Source organism: Taudactylus pleione, unplaced genomic scaffold, assembly GCF_031769625.1.
Source record: "Taudactylus pleione unplaced genomic scaffold, aTauple2 ptg000611l, whole genome shotgun sequence".
NCBI lineage: Eukaryota > Metazoa > Chordata > Amphibia > Anura > Myobatrachidae > Taudactylus > Taudactylus pleione.
In genome coordinates this window covers 5,772,785-5,792,414 of record NW_028285013.1, presented here as the reverse complement: position 1 = coordinate 5,792,414, position 19,630 = coordinate 5,772,785, and the positions used below count along the sequence as shown (strand labels likewise).

Here is a 19,630-nt window from a genome sequence, read left to right as displayed (position 1 = left end):
TCGTGAATAACGTCCTATGTTGTTGAGTCTGTGCTCTGCTGGACACAAAATACAACACAAGATTTGTATTTGAATTTTAGGGTCTAGTTACTGGGCAGTGTTAGGAGACAGTGAAAAGTGATAAGGTGCCAGCCAATCAGCTCCTAACTGTCATTTTTCAAACACAGCCTGTGAGATGACAGAAGCTTATTGGCTGGCACCTTATCACTTTTCACTCTGTCTCCTAACACTGCTTAGTAAATAGACCCCTTAATCTCTTAATGAACCTAGGACCTGATTCGGACCCGGACGCTAGATGCGACTAAGTGACTGCATGGCAGGCGATCGCAAGGCATAAGCACGCCCACTATGTCCTGGCGTGCGATCGCTTTGTGTGTGCAGAAAGGGCTGCCGAAAGGGAGGGGGGGGGGAGTGGGTACAGATTGCCCAAGCTTCCTGAGGGGCCCGTCGGGGGCCCTGGTCCGATGCCACCCCCCCTCCCTCACAGCAGTCCAGCACACAGCGTGTGCTGAGCTGCAGTGGGAGACTGCTCGTAAATGCTGAGCAGCAGCCACAGCAGTCTCCCATGCCTGTGGGCGTGGCGATCACACTGATCGCGCCCCCCCCCTCCCGTGGCTTTGCGCCGGGCTGAGGGGGCTCAGAGCGCCCTCCCCAGCGCGTGGCGCTACAAAACTTTTTTTTTTTCCTGGAAGGGGGTGTGGCCACACCTCCTGCAATTAGGCCATGCCCCCTATTACCTGGGAACGCCATGGCTCTCGGCGGGCCTGTGTGCAGACGCCCACCAGCCTAACTTGCCCCGAGGGGGGTGTGTGTTTTATAAACTTTAGGGAAAGCCCAAACAGCAGAACCAAACAGCAGAATGTCACGAAGGAACCAAATACAGCATTAGAAGACCCAACCAAACAAAAACCATATCCAGGGAAGTGTCAGTATCAACCGTGTGTTCTACCGGAAACACCAACCCAGGACCACGTCCTCTGGCAAGAACGAGAGTCAACACGGAAACGGGCAACCCAATGATCACAGCCCACCCAGTTAGTCCTTGCACACAGCAACCCGCACCAATGCAGCATCATCAGGCCCTCAGACCATAGCAAAGGTGTGAAGATGCACTCGAACCCTGTAACAAACCCGCCGATGCGACAATGGAAGACCCAACGAAACCAGGGATCCCTCAATGCACCATCCATGCGCCCTCAACAGTATGAGACCACCAAGAGGCCCGGGTCAGTGCCACCCATCCATCCCAGAGTTAGCACAGAGATGCAGGGAAACCCCACAACCACAACCCAGTCGTTCAGTCCTCAAGCTGCACAACCAGGTCCGGTGACAGGGGGGGTTCAGGGTCCTAGGGGGCCCCAAAGTGTGCCGCTGCCAGCACTGCTGCTGCAGTGATCAGCAGGGTGCAGAAATGTACGGGGCCCCTGCTGATCACTGCAGCAGCAAGTCCATTGAGGGCCAAAGGGGGAGCAGGGTGCCATCTGCCACCTGGCTAGGAGACATTACCTGCAGCCGCATGCTGCATAAACTAGCAGGGCTGGCCACTTACTACTTACAACTGGCTGCTGCCGGGGCCCGGCTTGGTAAAGCTCAGCAGCACTGTGATAGGGGCGGGGCTGATGACACAGTGCTCTGCCTCTCTCTAGTCCTGCCCACTAGCAGCAGCTGCTGCAAAGCCTTCGGCGAAACGCGCATAGCCCACACAGCTGGAGGGGACCCAGTGGGCACTGTAGGATCCCCACACCACGTTCCTGCCTTGGGAATTAAAGAGACAGGTATCTTGTCTTTATCTACCTTCATTGCTCTCTCATTAGCTGCCACTAACCAGACTCCTTGTGCTGCAACAGGGACTCTGGGTTATGAGGACACTAACAGCAGAGGCAATCTGCACTTTCTTAGGTGCCATATGTCAGTGACACTCATTCCTTGTCTGATACTTGTATGACGTGGAACAGCAGCATCTGACTTATAAGTGCACCTATCTCTTATTGTAAATGACTATTTAGTCAGGCTTTTTCTCTTTTTCTCCCAGGCAGAAGGGAGGGATGCCCAATTAATAACCAATTGTGTTTTATATTATATACAATAATCGTGGTGACCAGCTTTTTAACATGTTCACTGTTTGTTTCACATATTTTGCCTCACTTAAATACGTGAAGAAGAGTTTTGCTTCATATATGCACTTTTGTATCTCTTGATATGTCATATTTGCATAGTAGGTATGTCTCCTTAATTACCATGATTTCAACTGGTAAACCCCTATCATTAGGAGGGATGTATTTCACCTGAAAGGAATATACTATCTTCTGATAACAAGTACTTTTCTTTTCTTCAGGTTATTGTTGTTTTGACCAATATTACCAATATATATTGTATACTTATCATTCTCCGAGATTATTGATATCATTGTGGGTTTAAATACAGGTGACGTCCACTTGTGAATAACATCTCATTTTTTTATATATATTTCTACTGTTCTGCACTTTTTTTTCAACTATGTGTGTGTTTTTTTTGCCTGGCAGTATCATTTTTAATAATTAAGTAATAAAAGGTATATTTTATTTGTGATCCCAATAATACAACTTGAGTGTGCCCCGCTATAGGAGTCCTTTTTTCCTCCTTTTTTTTTTCCTTTTACATATATAGAATAAGGTAAGTGTGGGTCATCGAGGGAAACTGTGGGGGCTCTGAGGTTCCCTAGAAAAACCACATATAGCCATAGCCCCTAACTGTCCTGCTTTTGGTGGGACAGTCCCGCTATTCAGGTCATGTCCCGTGGTGGGTGGGGGGGAATTGGGAGAAATATCACTGCATGCGCACGGCATCTCTTCACTGTGTAGGGAGGGCAGACACAAGCAACTGGCCTGTTTCTACCAGGGACCCAGGAATGGGGGGGAGGGGGGCCTAAAAGAATGGGCATACCGGGCCCCATGATTTCTGCTGCTGGCCCTGTGTGCAATTGACACATAGCGCATCGGAATCGGGGCGCGAGTCCTCAGATAAGGTGGGAAACAGCCAATTTGCCAACACCCAATAGCCCCAGTACAATAATACTAAATCAATAAAGGCCCTCACCCCATCAGGAACATGATCCAAGCTGAGTCAGCAACTATACCTTGGTAAAACGTGACCCAACCACCTGCCAGTTAAAGACGATGGCACACTGAAGCTTCGCAAGCACAGCAGTGCCAAAGAAAATGCATCAGAGTAATATCCACTAATAGACTACACAGGGGTGTATCTAGGGGTCCGAGCGCCCCTGGCAAAGTAATGGACTGGGGCCCCCTCCCCCCCATATTTTCTGAATACTTCTATCTGTACTTCCTTGTGTCTGTCTGTGCTTCTATCTTTTCCTCCTTCTGCCTCTCTGTGTCTCTTTATGTACCCTCTACTGACTCTATACCCCATATTCGTCTCTGTGCTCCATTCTGCCTCTCTGTGCCTCTTTCTGTACCTCCTTCTGTCTGTCTGTACCCCTTATTCTTCCTGTGCCTTTAACTGTACCCTCTTCAGCCTGTCTGTACCCCATATTCCTCTGTGTCATTATATGTGCTTATGCTTCTATCTGTACCCATTATTATTCCTCTCTCTATCTGTACCCCCTCCCCCTTGCTAAATTCCCAGCTGCCTGTTGAATGGAGCTCACCTGTTACAGTAGTGCAGCAGTGTCCAATGTCCAACTTATGGATTACTTGGTCCTAATGGATGGCGCCCTCCACGGTGGGCACCTGTGTCCCAGGAACCTCCCCTCTCCAGTCCAATTTCCTGTGCACTGCACTGCAGTCTCCGCCCGTCTGAAGTCATGTGCGCGTTGGGGGCGCGGAGGGGGAAGTGACGTGGCTCAGGCTGACAGCTGTGACATGTCTAAGGCCAGGCAGTTTAGTTGAAGCGGAGTTTGGCTCCGGCGCGCCTTCTATCATTTACTGCGACTGGAGCTTGCCCTCCCTACACCCCTGACTGTACTAGGCAGCTGCCGGGGAGCGATGGCGGCTGCCCGGACCTTGACATCTAGGAACGTCCTAGATGTCAAGGTCCGGGCAGCCGCCATTGCTTGCTGGCGGCTGCCTGGTATAATAGAATAAAAATAAAGTTTTTTGTTTTTTTTTTTAATAAGGCGCGCTTGACATAACGCCATGTGGGTCTCATTGGTGCTGCACTGAGGAGCCACCGGGACGTATCCGGGACTGCAGTCTTGGCAGCCCTGTTTTTATTCTACCCCCCTGGCCACGGGTGGCACTCCCAGATGGTGCCCCCCCTTGGCTGGCACCCCTGGCGAGTGCCATCCTGGCCAATGGGTAGATACGCCCCTGAGACTACACCACAATGCGAAACAGAGTAGAGTGTCTGCCATGGTAACCGGCGCACTCCTGTTGTCTGCACCCCTTCACCAGGTAATGATGGAACGCAATCTAACAGCATATAACGTCACTCCAGTGGCCCTCACTGCGGCTGGCAGCAATAGCCGAACTCCAGACATGACAGGACACCAAATATAAAGGCATATGGCAAATAGTGTCTGCCGTTAAATAGGAATATAACAGAGTGGCATGCTACATGACCCGAATAAAACGTAGCATCCCCACTAAATGCACAAGGCACAAAAAGTTACTTTTTTTTTTTTTTTTTTTACATAAAATAACACGATAGAAGTTTAACAATTTAGAGTAAAAAACATAAAATATACAAGAAGTACAGCCGATACATACGCAAGCGTATACGGTAACAGATGCACCTGACCCGCTATCTAATGGAAACAAGGGACACCTGTGTCACACCCCCGGAGCACCACTGTCACCACAAATGTTGTCGGCGCAGAGACTCCAGCAGAACGGGAAGACCCCCAATCCCGCCGGCCTGAGCCCCCAAAGGGCACAGGGGACAGCAATGCCTCGCAGGGGACCCGTGCGTAATGGAATTCTTGACCGCAATAAAGGCCGCAAGGCTAACTGTCAACATAGATGCCAGTCGCCGCGGGAGAGGAGGGAATACATGTAAGCATCAAAACGAGGAGGGGGCCCTTGCAAGAAATTGGTAAATGGGGACCCATCCCAGGTAATGAAATCCCTTCTCATGATACCTAATACTCATGTCGTAGAAAAATACCCTTAGACAATGATCGTGGGCAGACACACATTAGATAATAGATTTAGAAACCATAAGGCACAGGTTCTCAAACTCTGTCCTCAGGACCTCAAACAGTGCATGTTTTCCAGGTGTCCTCACAAAATCACAAGTGAAATAATTAGCTCCACCTGTGGATATTTTTAAAATTGTCAGTGAGTAATAAATACACCTGTGCACCTGCTGGGTGACCTGGAAAATGTGACCTATGTGGGGTCCTGAGGACCAAGTTTGAGAACCACTGCCATAAGGCATAGGAAAAAGGAGCAAGCAGCTAGAAACCCACAATGTAGCATTATACATAGATAAGCAGAGGGTGGCATTGCATGGAGTAAGGGAGTATAGAGGACAGGCGTAGGTGCATATAGAAAACCAGAAGGTGGCAGAGAATGGAGGAGAGGAGTATAGAGGACAGGCGTAGGTGCAGATAGCCAGTTATTTAGAATAGAGTAAGATGAACCAGGGCAAACCATGTTGCAATGCAAGGGGTGCAAATCTGCCTCCCCCCAAACAGAGGTGCCTAAACCTAACCCCCTCTCCCCCTGGGGGTGCCTATCCCCAGAGCCGTAACTAGACTTTTTTTGGTGCCCTGTGCCAGAAAGAGCATTGCTGCCCTCTCCCCATTTTTTAAATAGGGACATAAGATAATGCACCTGAAAAAGGGCCATGGCCACATGGGGAAGGGCCAGGGAAGAGATGGGGGAGGCCAGGAGATGCTGGGGATAAAAGAAGAGGAAGCTATAAGTGAAAATGATGATAAACAGGAAAATTGACAGGCCCAAACAGCGCCCCCTGCCCTACGGTGCCCTGTGCCATGGCACTGATCGCACTACCCTAGTTACGGCCCTGCCTAACCCTAACCCCCACCTGGGGGTGCCTAACCCTAGACCTAGAGAAATAAGAGTAAGCAGTAAGGAAAGAGCGAAGAGAGAATTAGGAGCAGAAAGGAAAGTGACAGTAACATTAATACATAACCCGCCTGCAGCAGCCTCTCCTCCCAGGAGGAACAAGCTGTAAAGAGGCAGTAGTCTCATAGTCTCATATCTGCAGCTGCCCTGAGTAACCTGTTGCTCTTCCCACACCATGCCTTAATAACTCTACCATTAGCTACACACTGAAACAGATCATCACTCTATCTATGCAGCTATGATGTACCACTGTCCTATAGCCTAGGGCAGTGGTTCCCAAACTGTGTGCCTCGGCAACCTGGGGTGCCTCTGGCATACTTGCCTACTTTTGAAAATGACTTTGAGGGAGATTGCAGACGGCTGCAGTATGCGCCGTGCGCCGTTGTGGGGGTGTGGTGTGCTCCACCTAAAAGGCGTGTCTAACTCCATCTATGGGCGTATACATTCCTATAAGCTGACGCCCTAGCTCCCCCACTGACATTAATACATCTCTAAGTCCCCCCTGGGAGCCCTAAACCTAACCCTCCCCCCCGCGGCTGTCCGCTCCCGGCATCACTACGATCGGGGCGCCGGTCTCCCGGCGTCGGGGAAATGCGGGCGTCTACATCTAGACGCCCGGCATTTCACCCTTGCCGGGATATGACAGTCGGGAAGCCGGCTGCCTGTATTTAGGCAGTCGGCTTCCTGATTGCTTCCCCATCCCATTACTACACGCACACATCCCATGAATAGATTCATAGTCACGCACATACATCCCATGAATAGATTCACACAATCTCACAGTCAGTCACATACATCACATTACTACACGCACATACATCACATTACTACACTCAGTAATAGTTCTCCCTCCCCCCCCCCACGGCACTGACATGAGTTATACATTTGGCAGGAGCTGCAGTGAGCTCTACACTCAGTCTCAGGCAGCTCCTCTGTCTCTGTCTTCAGTGTCCTCCGGCGTCTGCTCCTCCCCCCTCCGTCCTCTGTCATCACAGGCTGGCCAGGGAATGCTGGGAGCAGCAGTGTGTGAGCAGGGGAAGGCATGCCCAGGAGACCTCCGGGCCAGCAGCAGCCACATTCCTGCCTCCCTGCACCCGGTGAGTACGCCCCTGCGTCTTAAACTCAGGCCCCACCCTCTTTACCTCCGGACTCGCGCATGCGCTGTCCGGATTTTTAGACAGGGCAGAGGGAATGCGGGGGATTCAACCTACTTTGCGGGGTAGTGGGAGCTCCCACCTTTATTCGGGAGACTCCCGCGAAATTCGGGAGGGTAGGCAACTCTGGCTTGAGGTTGGTGGTCCAGCACCAAATCAAATTCTTTGTTAATGTAATTATGTAGACAAGCAAAAGCAGAAACCTGTCCCCCACCTCATACCCAAACATATGGGTAAGGATGACAGGTAACCGCAATTTACTTCACTTTACTACTTCACTAAAATATATATTTTTTTTTCTGAATTTCTCAAAAACAAATCTTTTGGCTGAGGGGTGCCGTGAAAGCAATTCTGATACACTAGGCCCGTGGTTCAAAAAAGTTTGGGAAACTCTGGCCTAGGGGTTTAAAGTGCCCTCCGTCTTCAAAATCAATGTAATGTTCCACCTATCGTAGTACAGTAAAGCTATAACATAGTGCACTTATTCTTGTGCATCTCACATGGGCCTGTGGGATTTTTAGGGGTTTTCCACAATTTAAATGTTCTAAACGTGATCTTCATGTATCAGGGCATAAAAGGACTCTAGCTTCAGGGTCTAATTCCACCTGCAGTGAGTATCACACATTCAGGGGCTGCACTAGAATATCTGCAGGAAAGCAGTTTGATCATTGTATCCGCTGGTTCTACTTATTATGCCAATGTTCCCAATCTGACAGATGTAGCACAGGGCAATTTAGGTACAACCTTCCACAATTGTTTCTCCATACGTTCCAGGTATGGTTGGCTCTGTTTGTTTTTTTTTTTTTGTGGGGGATGGTTTAATATATTTTATCTTGACTGCAAACCAACCCCAGGACAACAACCAGAGCCGTAACTAGACTTTTTGGTGCCAGAAAGAACATTGGCGCTCCCCTCAGGGCCATGGCTTCATGGGGAAGGACCAGGGAAGATATAGGAGAAGCCAGGAGATGCTGGGGATGAAATAAGAGGAACCTACAAGAATGATAATAAACAGAAATTTGACAGGCCCAAACAGCGCCCCCTGCCCTGTGGTGCCCTGTGCGATGGCACCGGTAGCTACGGCCCTGACAACAACCACCTGCTGTGGGAATAAAATGGCCGCAACTTTAATAATGTAGTGTTTTAAGTGGAGGGTTATGCTAGAAAACGCAATACCACAGTGCTACAGATGCTGTGCCCAAATGACATACTACATAATATCTTCCCAGTGATCACCAAAGTATTTAACATCGCAAGGCACTACATACCATATAGGGCTGGTGGAAAGCCACAGAGATTTCCCTTCAATGTGATGCTGGCCTCATGCAGTAAGGATTAATGTGCAGCTTTGCCAGGTTACTGTGGGTGGTTAACCGCCGATGGTTTTGCTATCGATGGCGGAGATACAATTGTTCTCTGCCGCCGATGGCAGGCACACAACCACGCAATTTATTTATTTTTTCCCCATATGCTGGAACACTAAGCTTAGGTCTGCCTCCGACACGACCCAGAAAGCCCCACTCTCTGATAGGCCCACTGCCCGGCGAGTATTAAAGCGTGAAAGAAACCATCTATAGTTCCCAGACAAAGGTCTCGTATCATCGATGGCTAACCCCCACTCATGGCCATGCTTAGCGCACACTCCTCTGAGGGAGAGCGTTCCAGAGGAAAGTAGCCGCATGGGCACGTTCCTGGAGGTGACAGTGGGCGGAAGTAATCCGTTGTGTGGAAAGGCAGCATTCATCTGTGGCTAGCCCTAGTTACACTCAGGATATGTAGACCACCTCTCGCCCAGTTCTCTGGTCCTGCTTGCTCATAAGAAAGGATTTGTTTAGAAAAAATGTTTATAAATGGTCGTCAATGTGTGGCTGGCAGGCCCCCTATTGTGCCCGCCTAGACTGCCTAATGGGTAATCCAGCCATGCTCACAATGACTGACAAAATGCACCAGTGCAATATGCAGCATTGGCCGGGCAGGAGCTTTCAATTGGGGTCAGTGTTTCCAAATTATTGATTTTTTTTTTTTCCTACGTGAGTTGAGGCTCCGAATGCCCTGGTCACACAATTTGGTTTTTTTTTTTTTTTTTTTTTTTTTTCTTCCTTTTGCCCTCTGGACAAAGCAGGAGAAACATTATAATGGAAGCCCTGATTCAGGCTCCTGGTTCCACTTTTTACACAAAGAAAAAAAGATTTATTTTAAATAATAGAATTATTTTTTTTATCATCTGCTGCTATGGTATGGCCACCCTGAGATCCGGCTAGCAGTAAGAGGATTGTGTTGGTACTTATTCTGCTGCAATCCTTCTTTAAATAGACTTCCCCCAACTTTTGCAGAATTTGGGGATTCTCCACAGGGCCGTAACTAGGGTAGTGCAAGCAGTGCCAATTATGCGCCAATGCTCTCTCTGGCACAGGGCACCAAAAAAGTCTAATTACGGCTCTGATTCTCCATACTTATTAAAGGGTTAATGATCACCATATAAACTATTCTTCCTGTCAATAACTCTTTAATAGATGGGGAGGTAGCCATAACTCTGGGGGAAAAAATTTAATAAATTGCCAAAGAAAGCGGTTACCGCTCTTTCATAAGTAGGCCCCATAGGTTATCCTGGTGATGGCACGCTCATCGTTACCCAGCAAAATCTATCCCGATAACGTCTGCACAACTCCCCGTCCAATATTAATAGGATTACCGGTTGAGTCTCCCATATACAAATATTCCGAAATACGGATTTTTTTTTGGCATGACTGAGATAATGAAACCTTTGATTTTTGATGGTTCAATGTGCACAAACTTTGTCTAAGGCACAAATTATTAAAAATATTGTATAAAATTACCTTCAGGCTGTGTGTATAAGGTGTATATAACACATAAATTAATTTCATTTCTGTACACAAACTGTCTGAACCACAAAATTATTGAAAATATTGTATAGAATGACCTGCAGGCTGTGTGTATAAGGTGTATATAACACATAAATGCATTCTGTGTGTATATTTGGGTTCTATTACCAAAATATTTCATTATGGTATGCAAATATTCCAAAATACGGAATATTCCGTTATCCAAAATACCCTTGGTCCCAGGCATTTTGGATATGGGAGACTCAACCTGTATTATTAAATGTAAATTAAGTGAGCATTTTCTTTTTATGGCATAACCAACCAGAATCTTTTAAAAATACAATGTACCCCTTTCAGTCTCACAGCTGAATAGCTGTCATCTAGGTACTTTCCAAAGAGTGCAGACTATTGCATGTATCCACAGAGGTATCCTAAAATATTGGGGCTAGTAGTAACCTAGGCAGCCAAACTAAGGTGACTAAATGTCAAAATAAGGAAGATTGTTTCGTCTTATTTTTCCCAGCTGAGCGGCTAAACCCTCTTGTCACTATAATTTGGAAACTTGCCGCTTCATCTCCCCTGGAACGCTGACCTTGTTTAGCCTGCCCAATGAATCTTTCCATCCTCTCCTATAATAAAACTCCAAAATGATCTATAGGACTATTAATCTGTGTGATGAAATCTTTCTGTGAGATGGGGGGGGGGGAGGAAATGGTTATATGACATTCTGCTAATGCTTCTGACTTTTTATATGTGATGTGTGTATGTAAGTTTTTGTTTTTTTTTTTTTTTTTTTTTTTTTTATATATATATATATCTCATTCAAAAAATATATAATGTATACTATATTGACATATATTTTTATTTAATATAATATATATAAATATATTTTTTTTTCTTTCCAATCACATGATTTCCCTCGCCCCCTCCCTGCTGCCCCCCACAGCTGTCTCTCCTGCGGCCACACCCCCAGTTTACTTTCCCATCTCAGCCATATCTGAGGGTGGAGGGAGGAGAGAGTGCTACAGTATCTCCTCTAATACCCTCCAGCCCTGCTGCTATTGGCCGCCCTCCAGCGCTGCTTCTCCGTGATTGGCTGCCCGGGAATGCGTGTACGCGCTGATTGGTGGGCTGCTCCCCTGCTGCACACTTCCACAAGCGGTAGCGCAGCATAATACAGACAGCAGCCTGGATAAGACCCAGAAGGTGGAGATGCAAGGTCTGTCCCATCTTGTTACATTGTTGCAGGGCTGTGTGGTGTGCCGCTGGGGGGAGGGGGGAGGATGAGGAGCTTGTTGTGTTGATGTCAGTCTGTGGATGGTGATTGGGGCGGGGTTGCTTTGATCCCATGCTCTGTGTGTAAGTGGATCAGAAGGAGGAGGAGGAGGATGGGCTCTGCTGTGTGCTGGCTGCGGGGGTCCTCACTCCTCATCATGTCACCAACATGGGGGGGTGGTAACATACTGCAGGGATCATAGACGGGGGGGGGGGGGGGGGTGGCATGCACCGCCCTGTATATAAATATTGCTGGGTGTTTGTAGGTCGGCTGTTGTTCAGCAGAAGTTTGGGCATAAAGGAATGGCTGTAGGGTGGTGCTGGGCATGCCAGGGGGCAGGGAAAGAGCCTGCTGCCAACTCAGATCACTGTGACTGGCAGCAGATCTGTCTCCGCCTAATGATGCTCCATAATGGACTTACTACCTGTGTTCCATAATGCTGTGCAGTTGGTAGAATGAATGCACTGGCCATAGGTCTATTATAATTATATACTGTGTGTGTATGTGTGTATATATATATGTGTGTGTGTATATATATATATATATATATATATATATATATATATATATATATATATATATATATATATATATATATATATATATATAATAAATTAGTTTGACATTGGTTGTGGTGTTAGGTTATTGTAAATCCCCCATGTGTCAGGTTGCTGTGAACTCCTGGTCTTATAGCCCATTTATGGAGGATTTTAAATGCCCAACCTGGTGCTTCATTCTGGGCACTGCCTGCTATGGAAGCTCACCGCCAGCCTACAGGGGCTGCAGCTTTGAGCTGCGTGATGGGATTTACACTCTGGCAGCAAGTGAGTTAATCTCTTAGGCCATTCCGCCTGTGTGAAGACCGATCTGCTACCATCAGTGACTTCCCATTACTCTTGCTTTGCCTCTGAGCCATGGGCACTTCCCTGCACTCTGGTACTAGAGAGAAAACCAGGCAGCCAAGGATTCAGTCCCCCTGCCTACTACTCCTTACCTAGTTTGGGGTATTTGTTACCTTTCTGTAATGGATAAATACATAGGTGGACACCTATGTATGTGGATCCGCACTGCCAACTTACACTCATGGCCTACAAGTGTGGGCTCATAGCAATCGACTGCATATTCCAATATGTCTGAGATTCCGAATGACTTCTTATTGGGTGCGTATGATGCATTAAAGTCTGAAGGTGACATCACAGCGCCAGGAGCCCTCTTTAAAGTAGTCAAGTGTCTTATAGGTATACTGTGTCTTACGGAACCAAATAATATACATTAAATAAGTAACACGAGTTGTTATACTTGATGAGATATGATTCTCGTGCTGTTTCACTCCTGGCGTTGGGTTGCCATGTTAGGAAAGAGAAGGTTCTCTGAGCAGGCAGAGTTTGAGTGACTGCTTTGCAGACTTGCTGTGCAGAAATCTCCTGTTTGGATTGGCTGGGTCATACAGAGTGACAGGATTTGTGATGTCACAGTAAGTTAAATACCTGCCAAGTATCTTTCTTTTGCGTCTTGCCTGTTCCTGATCCCATCCGGATACAATCCCAAAACATTTGAAGGCGTTTAAGCTGACTGCGTTGGAGTTGTGCAATACTAGTTTACTTTTTAACAGAACTTCAGCAGAAAGTCAAAATAGTGCTGCACTGTGTCTGACACACATGGATATGAAAACTTTAAATATTGGAGTCTTTGATAGTTCATAAATATTTCTCGGGTACAAATCCTGATTTATAATAACCTGGTAGAGAATATTTTATCAAGTTTTTGCCCCCCCTCCCCCTTTGTATGCTCCTTATTCTACATAACACTACAAAATATTGCATGCTGCTTAATTTGTTATTACAGTTCGACGCTCAGCTCCTGCGCCCCAGCTGGAAGATATTGCGCTTGCTGCACTGTTCCTAATGTTGGGTTCCAGCTTCCTTACTCTGCCTTGCCGGTACACAGTACATAATATTATATAATATTCAAACCTAGAATTACACATGTTTGTAATCAGCAGGAGAGTGCCCAGGAATAATGATTGACAGATAGTGAAATATCTATGCAATGATGATAGGAATGTCCTTGGAATGGATTGGATACATGATGCCGGCGGTCACAGTACACACAGCGGCATCCCAATAGTCAGAATCCCTACCCAACTAGGTAAGTACCCTAATACTTACTGTCGGATGGCTGCGGTCTGGTTTCTGGCGCCGGATCCAGACCACCGGGTTAGTAACTACATCCCCTTGGAATGTACCATATAACTAACCAGAAAACATTCTGATCCTGGCGTCAAAGGGGACACTTGCTTGTCCGCTCCGGGAGACTCCCGAGTTTCAGCGAGCTCTCCTGGCCTCCCATGAGATTAGACCAGTTTCCCCAGAGAAGTGAGTGATTTGGGGGCTTGATGATGTAATTTCTAGTGAAACTGATCCCCAAGGTTCTATTTTATACATGAAGGCTAAACGTACCATTAGTCTTACCCGGACTGCGGCACAATTATTGCTCGCTCTTCCTGGCGAACTGCAAATGACACACCCCACTGATCTTGTAACAGGGGTAAAATAATTGTACTATGTCCTTTCCCCTAGTAGCCAAAATTTTTGAGGGTGGCAATATATAAATGTGGAAAAGATTTGCCCCGATAATGACGTTATAGATTGTATAATTATTTGGTGGCTCTTGGGGTAAGACAACACCGATATACTGGTGGAAATTAATGGGGGAGTGGGTAGAAATAAATGTTTAAAGTTGAAATGCAGACACTGATAAAATGTTTAAATAACATTACAGCCTTTTCGGCATTGTCCTGTTGACATTTATGACTGTCGGCAACGTTACTCTGGACAGACTACTACACCCCACCCCACCCCACCCCCCCATGGTTTGGGTGTGACCCTCCCTCTCGGTGAGGAAGATTTAACCTTTGGAAATGTACAGCTATATAATGCGCTAACCTGCTTCCCCAGAGCTGCTGTTAGTGACTTGCAGCCATCAGACAGATGGTGATATTTGGTTTCCTGACAGTTTTAATGAATTACGATTGAACAGATAAGAACATTTGTTTCGCTTAGCAAACTTCCTCTCCTGGCTCATAATTAATGAAGAGCTCATTGAACTTTACCTCATAGGTGCAGTGATGGCGAGGGGAGGGTGGGTGTTGTTGAGTGGGGGGGGAGGAATTATTACAAGGTAATGTTGTCTCTTCCTGTAAACTGCAGCCATCAAGACCTATAACCCTCACATCTTTGCTGCAGTTGCGCCACACACCCTCTCTCGCTGCGCCAGGTCCCGAGAGCCTCTGCTTGCGTCCTTTTTCTTTTTTTCTTCTAAAAGTGTGCTTAAGTCTCGGTGCGACTGGGACGTTCCAGAGTAGCACGGGACCTGGTGGCTTATTCACGCCAGGCACGTCGCTCTGCGTGGTGTATTGAGGATAGCTGAAGGAGGACACATCTGTATATCTTTGATGTCTGTTGCATTATACGACTAGACAAAAGGCAATTTGGCAAGATCAGGATAAGGATGCAGCCGCTTCCTGGGGTAGACTGGTGCGCTTTCATACAGCAGCCAAATAGCACAGCAGTCCAGGGCCTTGGTATAAGTATCCACAGCTAGTTTTATTTACAGCACAAAGATAAATAACTCATACCTAAACAAATGATTGAGTAGACCTAACTTCCCTGTAACAAAACCGTAACAACACGGTGCTAGCAGTCAGTAATCACAGTATCTCTCAACAGGCCTGCTGTCTGTTCCCCAGGTAGTGAGAGACTAGCAATTGACAAACCTTATATCAGCCTCTCACAGGTGCTCTGAAAATCAAGGTTGCCAATTCGCTTCTGTCCACCAGTCAGAAGCAGGAATCTGGGAAATGCATAGCTCCCATTTACATATTTTCCTGTGCTTTTATTACATCAAGTAGATTCTTCAAGATTTAAATATAAGACATACTGTATAGTTGCGCTACTGAGTATGCAATTTTCACTTTTCCTATGTTGTAAGTTTTTATGATTGAAATACTGCAACCGGCTTCTATTATTGACTATAGAATCTATGCTCGGTCCCTAGTCTTTTAAGAACGTACTGCAGAACAGACATTTAGTGGTGCTTTATCCCTTGAGCTATGGTGCAGGGTTTCTGATAACAAACGACTGTAATTGTAGAAGTCAGCACTTTCCGTCCCATTGTGGAGCCGCAGCTGATTGAATGTTCGCACACTTGAAGTGATGTAGACTGACTTTATGGGATCTCCGACGTACATGTTGTGAAAGGGGTGAGATAATTTGCTGCTCAGATGTTTATCAGGATGTCCCATCTGCTTGGGTTAGGGAGATGCCATTTCAAGTTATATTAGAGATTGGGCACTTACAATCTGCCAAAGTAATATGGGGTGGGGATACATAGAGGCCGGGAAACACCCACCTTCCATTTGTGTACTTTTATGCATGTACGTGGTGTCGGAACATATACGGTCTACGTAGCATTTTTATTTTTTCTCTTTCTTACAAGAAATGATGAAAGCATCCTTATTTTGTACAGGTCTGCTTTTCTATGTACTAGTGTGCTCATTACCTGTAATGACTGTAGGCCACCATTTTATGGGCTGAACAATTGTTCCTGTGAATACAACCTGCCCGTCCACTAGGGACCTATAGCGTCACAAGGGCTCAAATACCTGATGCTGTGCATGGTTTATTGCACAGCCTGGAATCTCTGCATGTACTGTAGTTCCTGGTGAGTAAAGGCCATATCATTAGGGCCATACATTTACTGTGGTCCTGGCACCTTGAAAAGTAATCAATTTAGCTTAGAGGGATTCCAATATTAAGTTATTTAAGTTAAGGTGGGTACACACTGCACAGATATTTCTGCAGATGGGGATACAGTCAAAATGCAGACGGCCAGAAGGCCGTCTTTCTAAATACCGATGCGACTAAAGACAGGAGTCCAAATCTAGACTGATGGCTCCCCGAACGAAGGGAAGCTGAGCAGAGGTAGCGCTTAGCCACGGGGGTGGGGGAGGGTTAGGATTAGGGACGCCCGGGGGACTTGAGGTAAAGCACCACCCTGGGAGGGTTAGGTGTAGGGTGCAGGAGTGGGGGTTAGATTTAGGCACACCTGGGGTGAGGTTAGGGTTAGGCACCACCCTGGAAGGGTTAGGTTCAGTGGGAGGAGGGGTTAGGTTTAGGCACTCTGGGGGTGGTTAGGCACCACTGGGTGGAGGTTACGGTTAGGGTACTTACCAGCCCCAGTCGGGATTTCGAGCGTTCAATATGTCTGTGAACTACGTCGTTCAGGCATATCGCTGGTACACACTGGCCGACTGGCACCAGATATATTGGCAGATCAATTGATCGGCCAATATATCTGTCAGTGTGTACCCAGCTTTAGTGTTTTGTAATTAAAGGGGTGATAAAATTCTCGGCGATATGACGCTGCCGTGTTCGCCTGTTTACGTCCCATGGCTAATTCTGTAACTAAATTGGCAGTGTCGGTGGCTAGGTGCAAGTGATGGTATTTTGTGGTACTCGCCTAGAATTGATTTGCCCTGCGTTCTAACGAAGGCGGTGATCACACAAACTGGTTATATTATCCTGGTACTGCATCACACGCACCTACTCGTGTAGGTGCCCCCCACGTCCAGAGACCTCACATATTACATCTGTCCAGTGGCACCTGCAGGGCTTCCAAATGGAAAGAATTACACACAATATATTGTGTGTGTGTGTGTGTGTGTGTGTGTGTGTGTGTATAATGTTAATCTTGTTCCTGTGGTTCTGGCAGAGATGTCTGTTTTCTATAAACAGTTTCCCAACCATAATCATTTGGGACACATGAGAAGTGGGTCTGTTCACCTCCGTCAGGGGCATGCTCATCATCGCATCACTACCGCGAAGCTCCGGGAGCACATGCAACCAAAAGTGCATCCTGAGGACGGTTACCCGTGTACTGCCGGGAGTTGTAGCTTGGTGTAGGCTTAGGAGCTTCACTACGGTACACTGAACCTCGCTCTAGGACTACCGAGACCATCATGCAACGCGAGTTCGCAGTGAGAAATGCTCGCAGGACCCTAATCACACCTAATGGGATGGATCCCAGTGTATGCACCCTGAAATTCCCTGTACAGCCATGGCCAAAAGTTTTGAGAATGACACAAGTATTGGTTTTCACAAAGTTTGCTGCTTCAGTGTTTTTAGACCTTTTTGTCAGATGTTACTATGGTATACTGAAGTAAAATTACAAGCATTTCATAAGTGTCAAAGGCTTTTATTGACAATTACATTAAGTTTATGCAAAGAGTCAATATTTGCAGTGTTGACCCTTCCTTTTTCAAGACCTTTGCAATCCGCCCTGGCATGCTGTCAGTCAACTTCTGGGCCACATACTGACTGATGGCCGCCCATTCTTGCCTAATCAATGCTTGGAGTTTGTCAGAATTTGTGTATTTTTGTTTGTCCATTTGCCTCTTGAGGATTGACCACAAGTTCTCAATGGGATTAAGATCTGGGGAGTTTCCTGGCCATGGACCCAAAATTCCGATGTTTTGTTCACTGAGCCACTTAGTTATCACTTTTGCCTTATTGCAAGGTGCTCCTTCATGCTGGGGAAAAAAATAAAAACAAATTTTATATATATATATATATATATATCTATATCTTGTTTAGTTCTAATACAACAGGAAGTGTCAGTAGTATTTATGACCAGATATATAAAAAAAAATGCAAACTCATTTTCCCTAACTTTTAAACCTCTTTAAAAAGTCAGACATGTTCCATTCATTCCGGGGACTCCATTCTTCCTCAGCATTCAGCAAACGTTACACAGGCCCTGCTACCTTGCTCTCATGAATCTATGCTAACCATGTGATGAGCTTCGCCAATCAGAGCTCAGCACATACCTCTGACCTTTTGTGCTAAATCTCCGGAAATGCACTCTCTCAAATGTTTGCATGAATGTTTCCGTTCCGGTGCCCATGTTTGCATGACTTTGAAAGAGAGGCCTACTGTCCAACTGTTCAGTCCTAATTTTAAGAGCTTTGTCCCACCTTAAAGATTGGGATTGTATTGCCCCAATCTGCCTGGAAATTGGGAGTCCTGTTGCATTTACTGCTGCTCGCGGTGAAATGGTGCCGCACATACTTGCCACTGGTGCCTGCGGCAATGAGAAAACGGCCCTTGGCCCATTCCTGGCTCATGTAAAGCTTGGTGGTCTTATCATGTCCAAAGCCTTGGAGAGAAGGTACCAACCAATCCACTCCGAAACTGCCATGTTACAGGGTGTGTTTGTAAAAATTAGAAGCTGATTGGTACTTTATCTCTCTCCAAGGCTTAATACATCTACCCCCTAGTCCCCTTATGGATAACAAATTGTCCACGTACCAACTGCAAGCAGAGTAAATATCCTTATTAATTTATTTATTTATTTTAGAGCGCTGTCCATAAATTAAACAAAACATGACCTTTTTTTATTATATGCATTTAAAATGTAAAAAGAAACTGTAATCTGACGAACATTGAAAGCCCCCAGTTTCGGTCAATCAGGTTATATTCAAAGGGACGTGAACTAGTGCCACCACTAAGGAACGTGGCACTTTGAGGCTCATACCTCCATGATATCACGCACTTAGCGTAAACACTGGTTATTTGAAAACCCCTTTCCCAGAACTCTTCCTATGGAATGAAGATGCATAAGCCATTGCTTGGCGCATATGCTGGGCATACATTATCAGGGAAATCGTCTGTTACACCCAATTCATCTGACGGCAGCTATGTACAGTGTGGACACACGATATCCGGGGAGGAAACCTTTTCCTGGTTCCTCCTCTGTGAAGGAACAGGGGAAATATCGGGTGGTCGGCCGCGGCAGCGCATACACTACCAGATGCGGCTGACCGATGCAACCTTTAGGGCAATCTGGAAGATCTCATGCCCGGCCGTCCAATTATCACTGATCGGTGGTGGCCATACACTGTGGTTATGGGCCGAGCTGCCGATATAATCAGCCAGATCTGACGATTAATCATGTAAGCCCGGCATTGGACAGAGTGGAACGTAGCCGTACAAGTTTGTAAAAGTGGCCGTTTTTGCAGACCTCGCCGCATGATATAAAGCCGTGATTGTTGTTTTGATTTAAAAGCAAATCCACTGAGAACAAAAATTCAAGCAAATTCTACATGTTCCCGATCTGATCTGATTGTGGTGACCATTGGAGTATACACAGTTCATCTGGAGCTGCCTGCGGTCATAATCCTTCTTCATCTTACACGATGCATGTAAAGTCCAAATGTGCTTTACTACCAGTCTTCTTCCTGTAGACCCCGTCTGGACGGAGATGCAATTT

At 46.5% G+C, this 19,630-nt stretch overlaps 1 protein-coding gene across 4 annotated transcripts in view; it reads left to right on the top strand.

Moving 5' to 3' along the window:
• CTBP1 (C-terminal binding protein 1) overlaps positions 1–19,630 on the top strand; it is a 284,958-nt gene that overhangs the window by 89,743 nt on the left and 175,585 nt on the right. Inside the window, exon 1 of one of the 4 annotated variants that reach the window (XM_088454297.1) lies at positions 11,166–11,245. The exons of the other annotated variants lie outside the window; for them this stretch is intronic. Within the exon in view, the coding sequence (XP_088310423.1) occupies positions 11,239–11,245 (7 nt within the window). The 5' untranslated portion in view covers positions 11,166–11,238. Of the gene's footprint in view, positions 1–11,165; positions 11,246–19,630 lie in introns of those variants that run through there. 4 annotated transcript variants of the gene reach the window in all.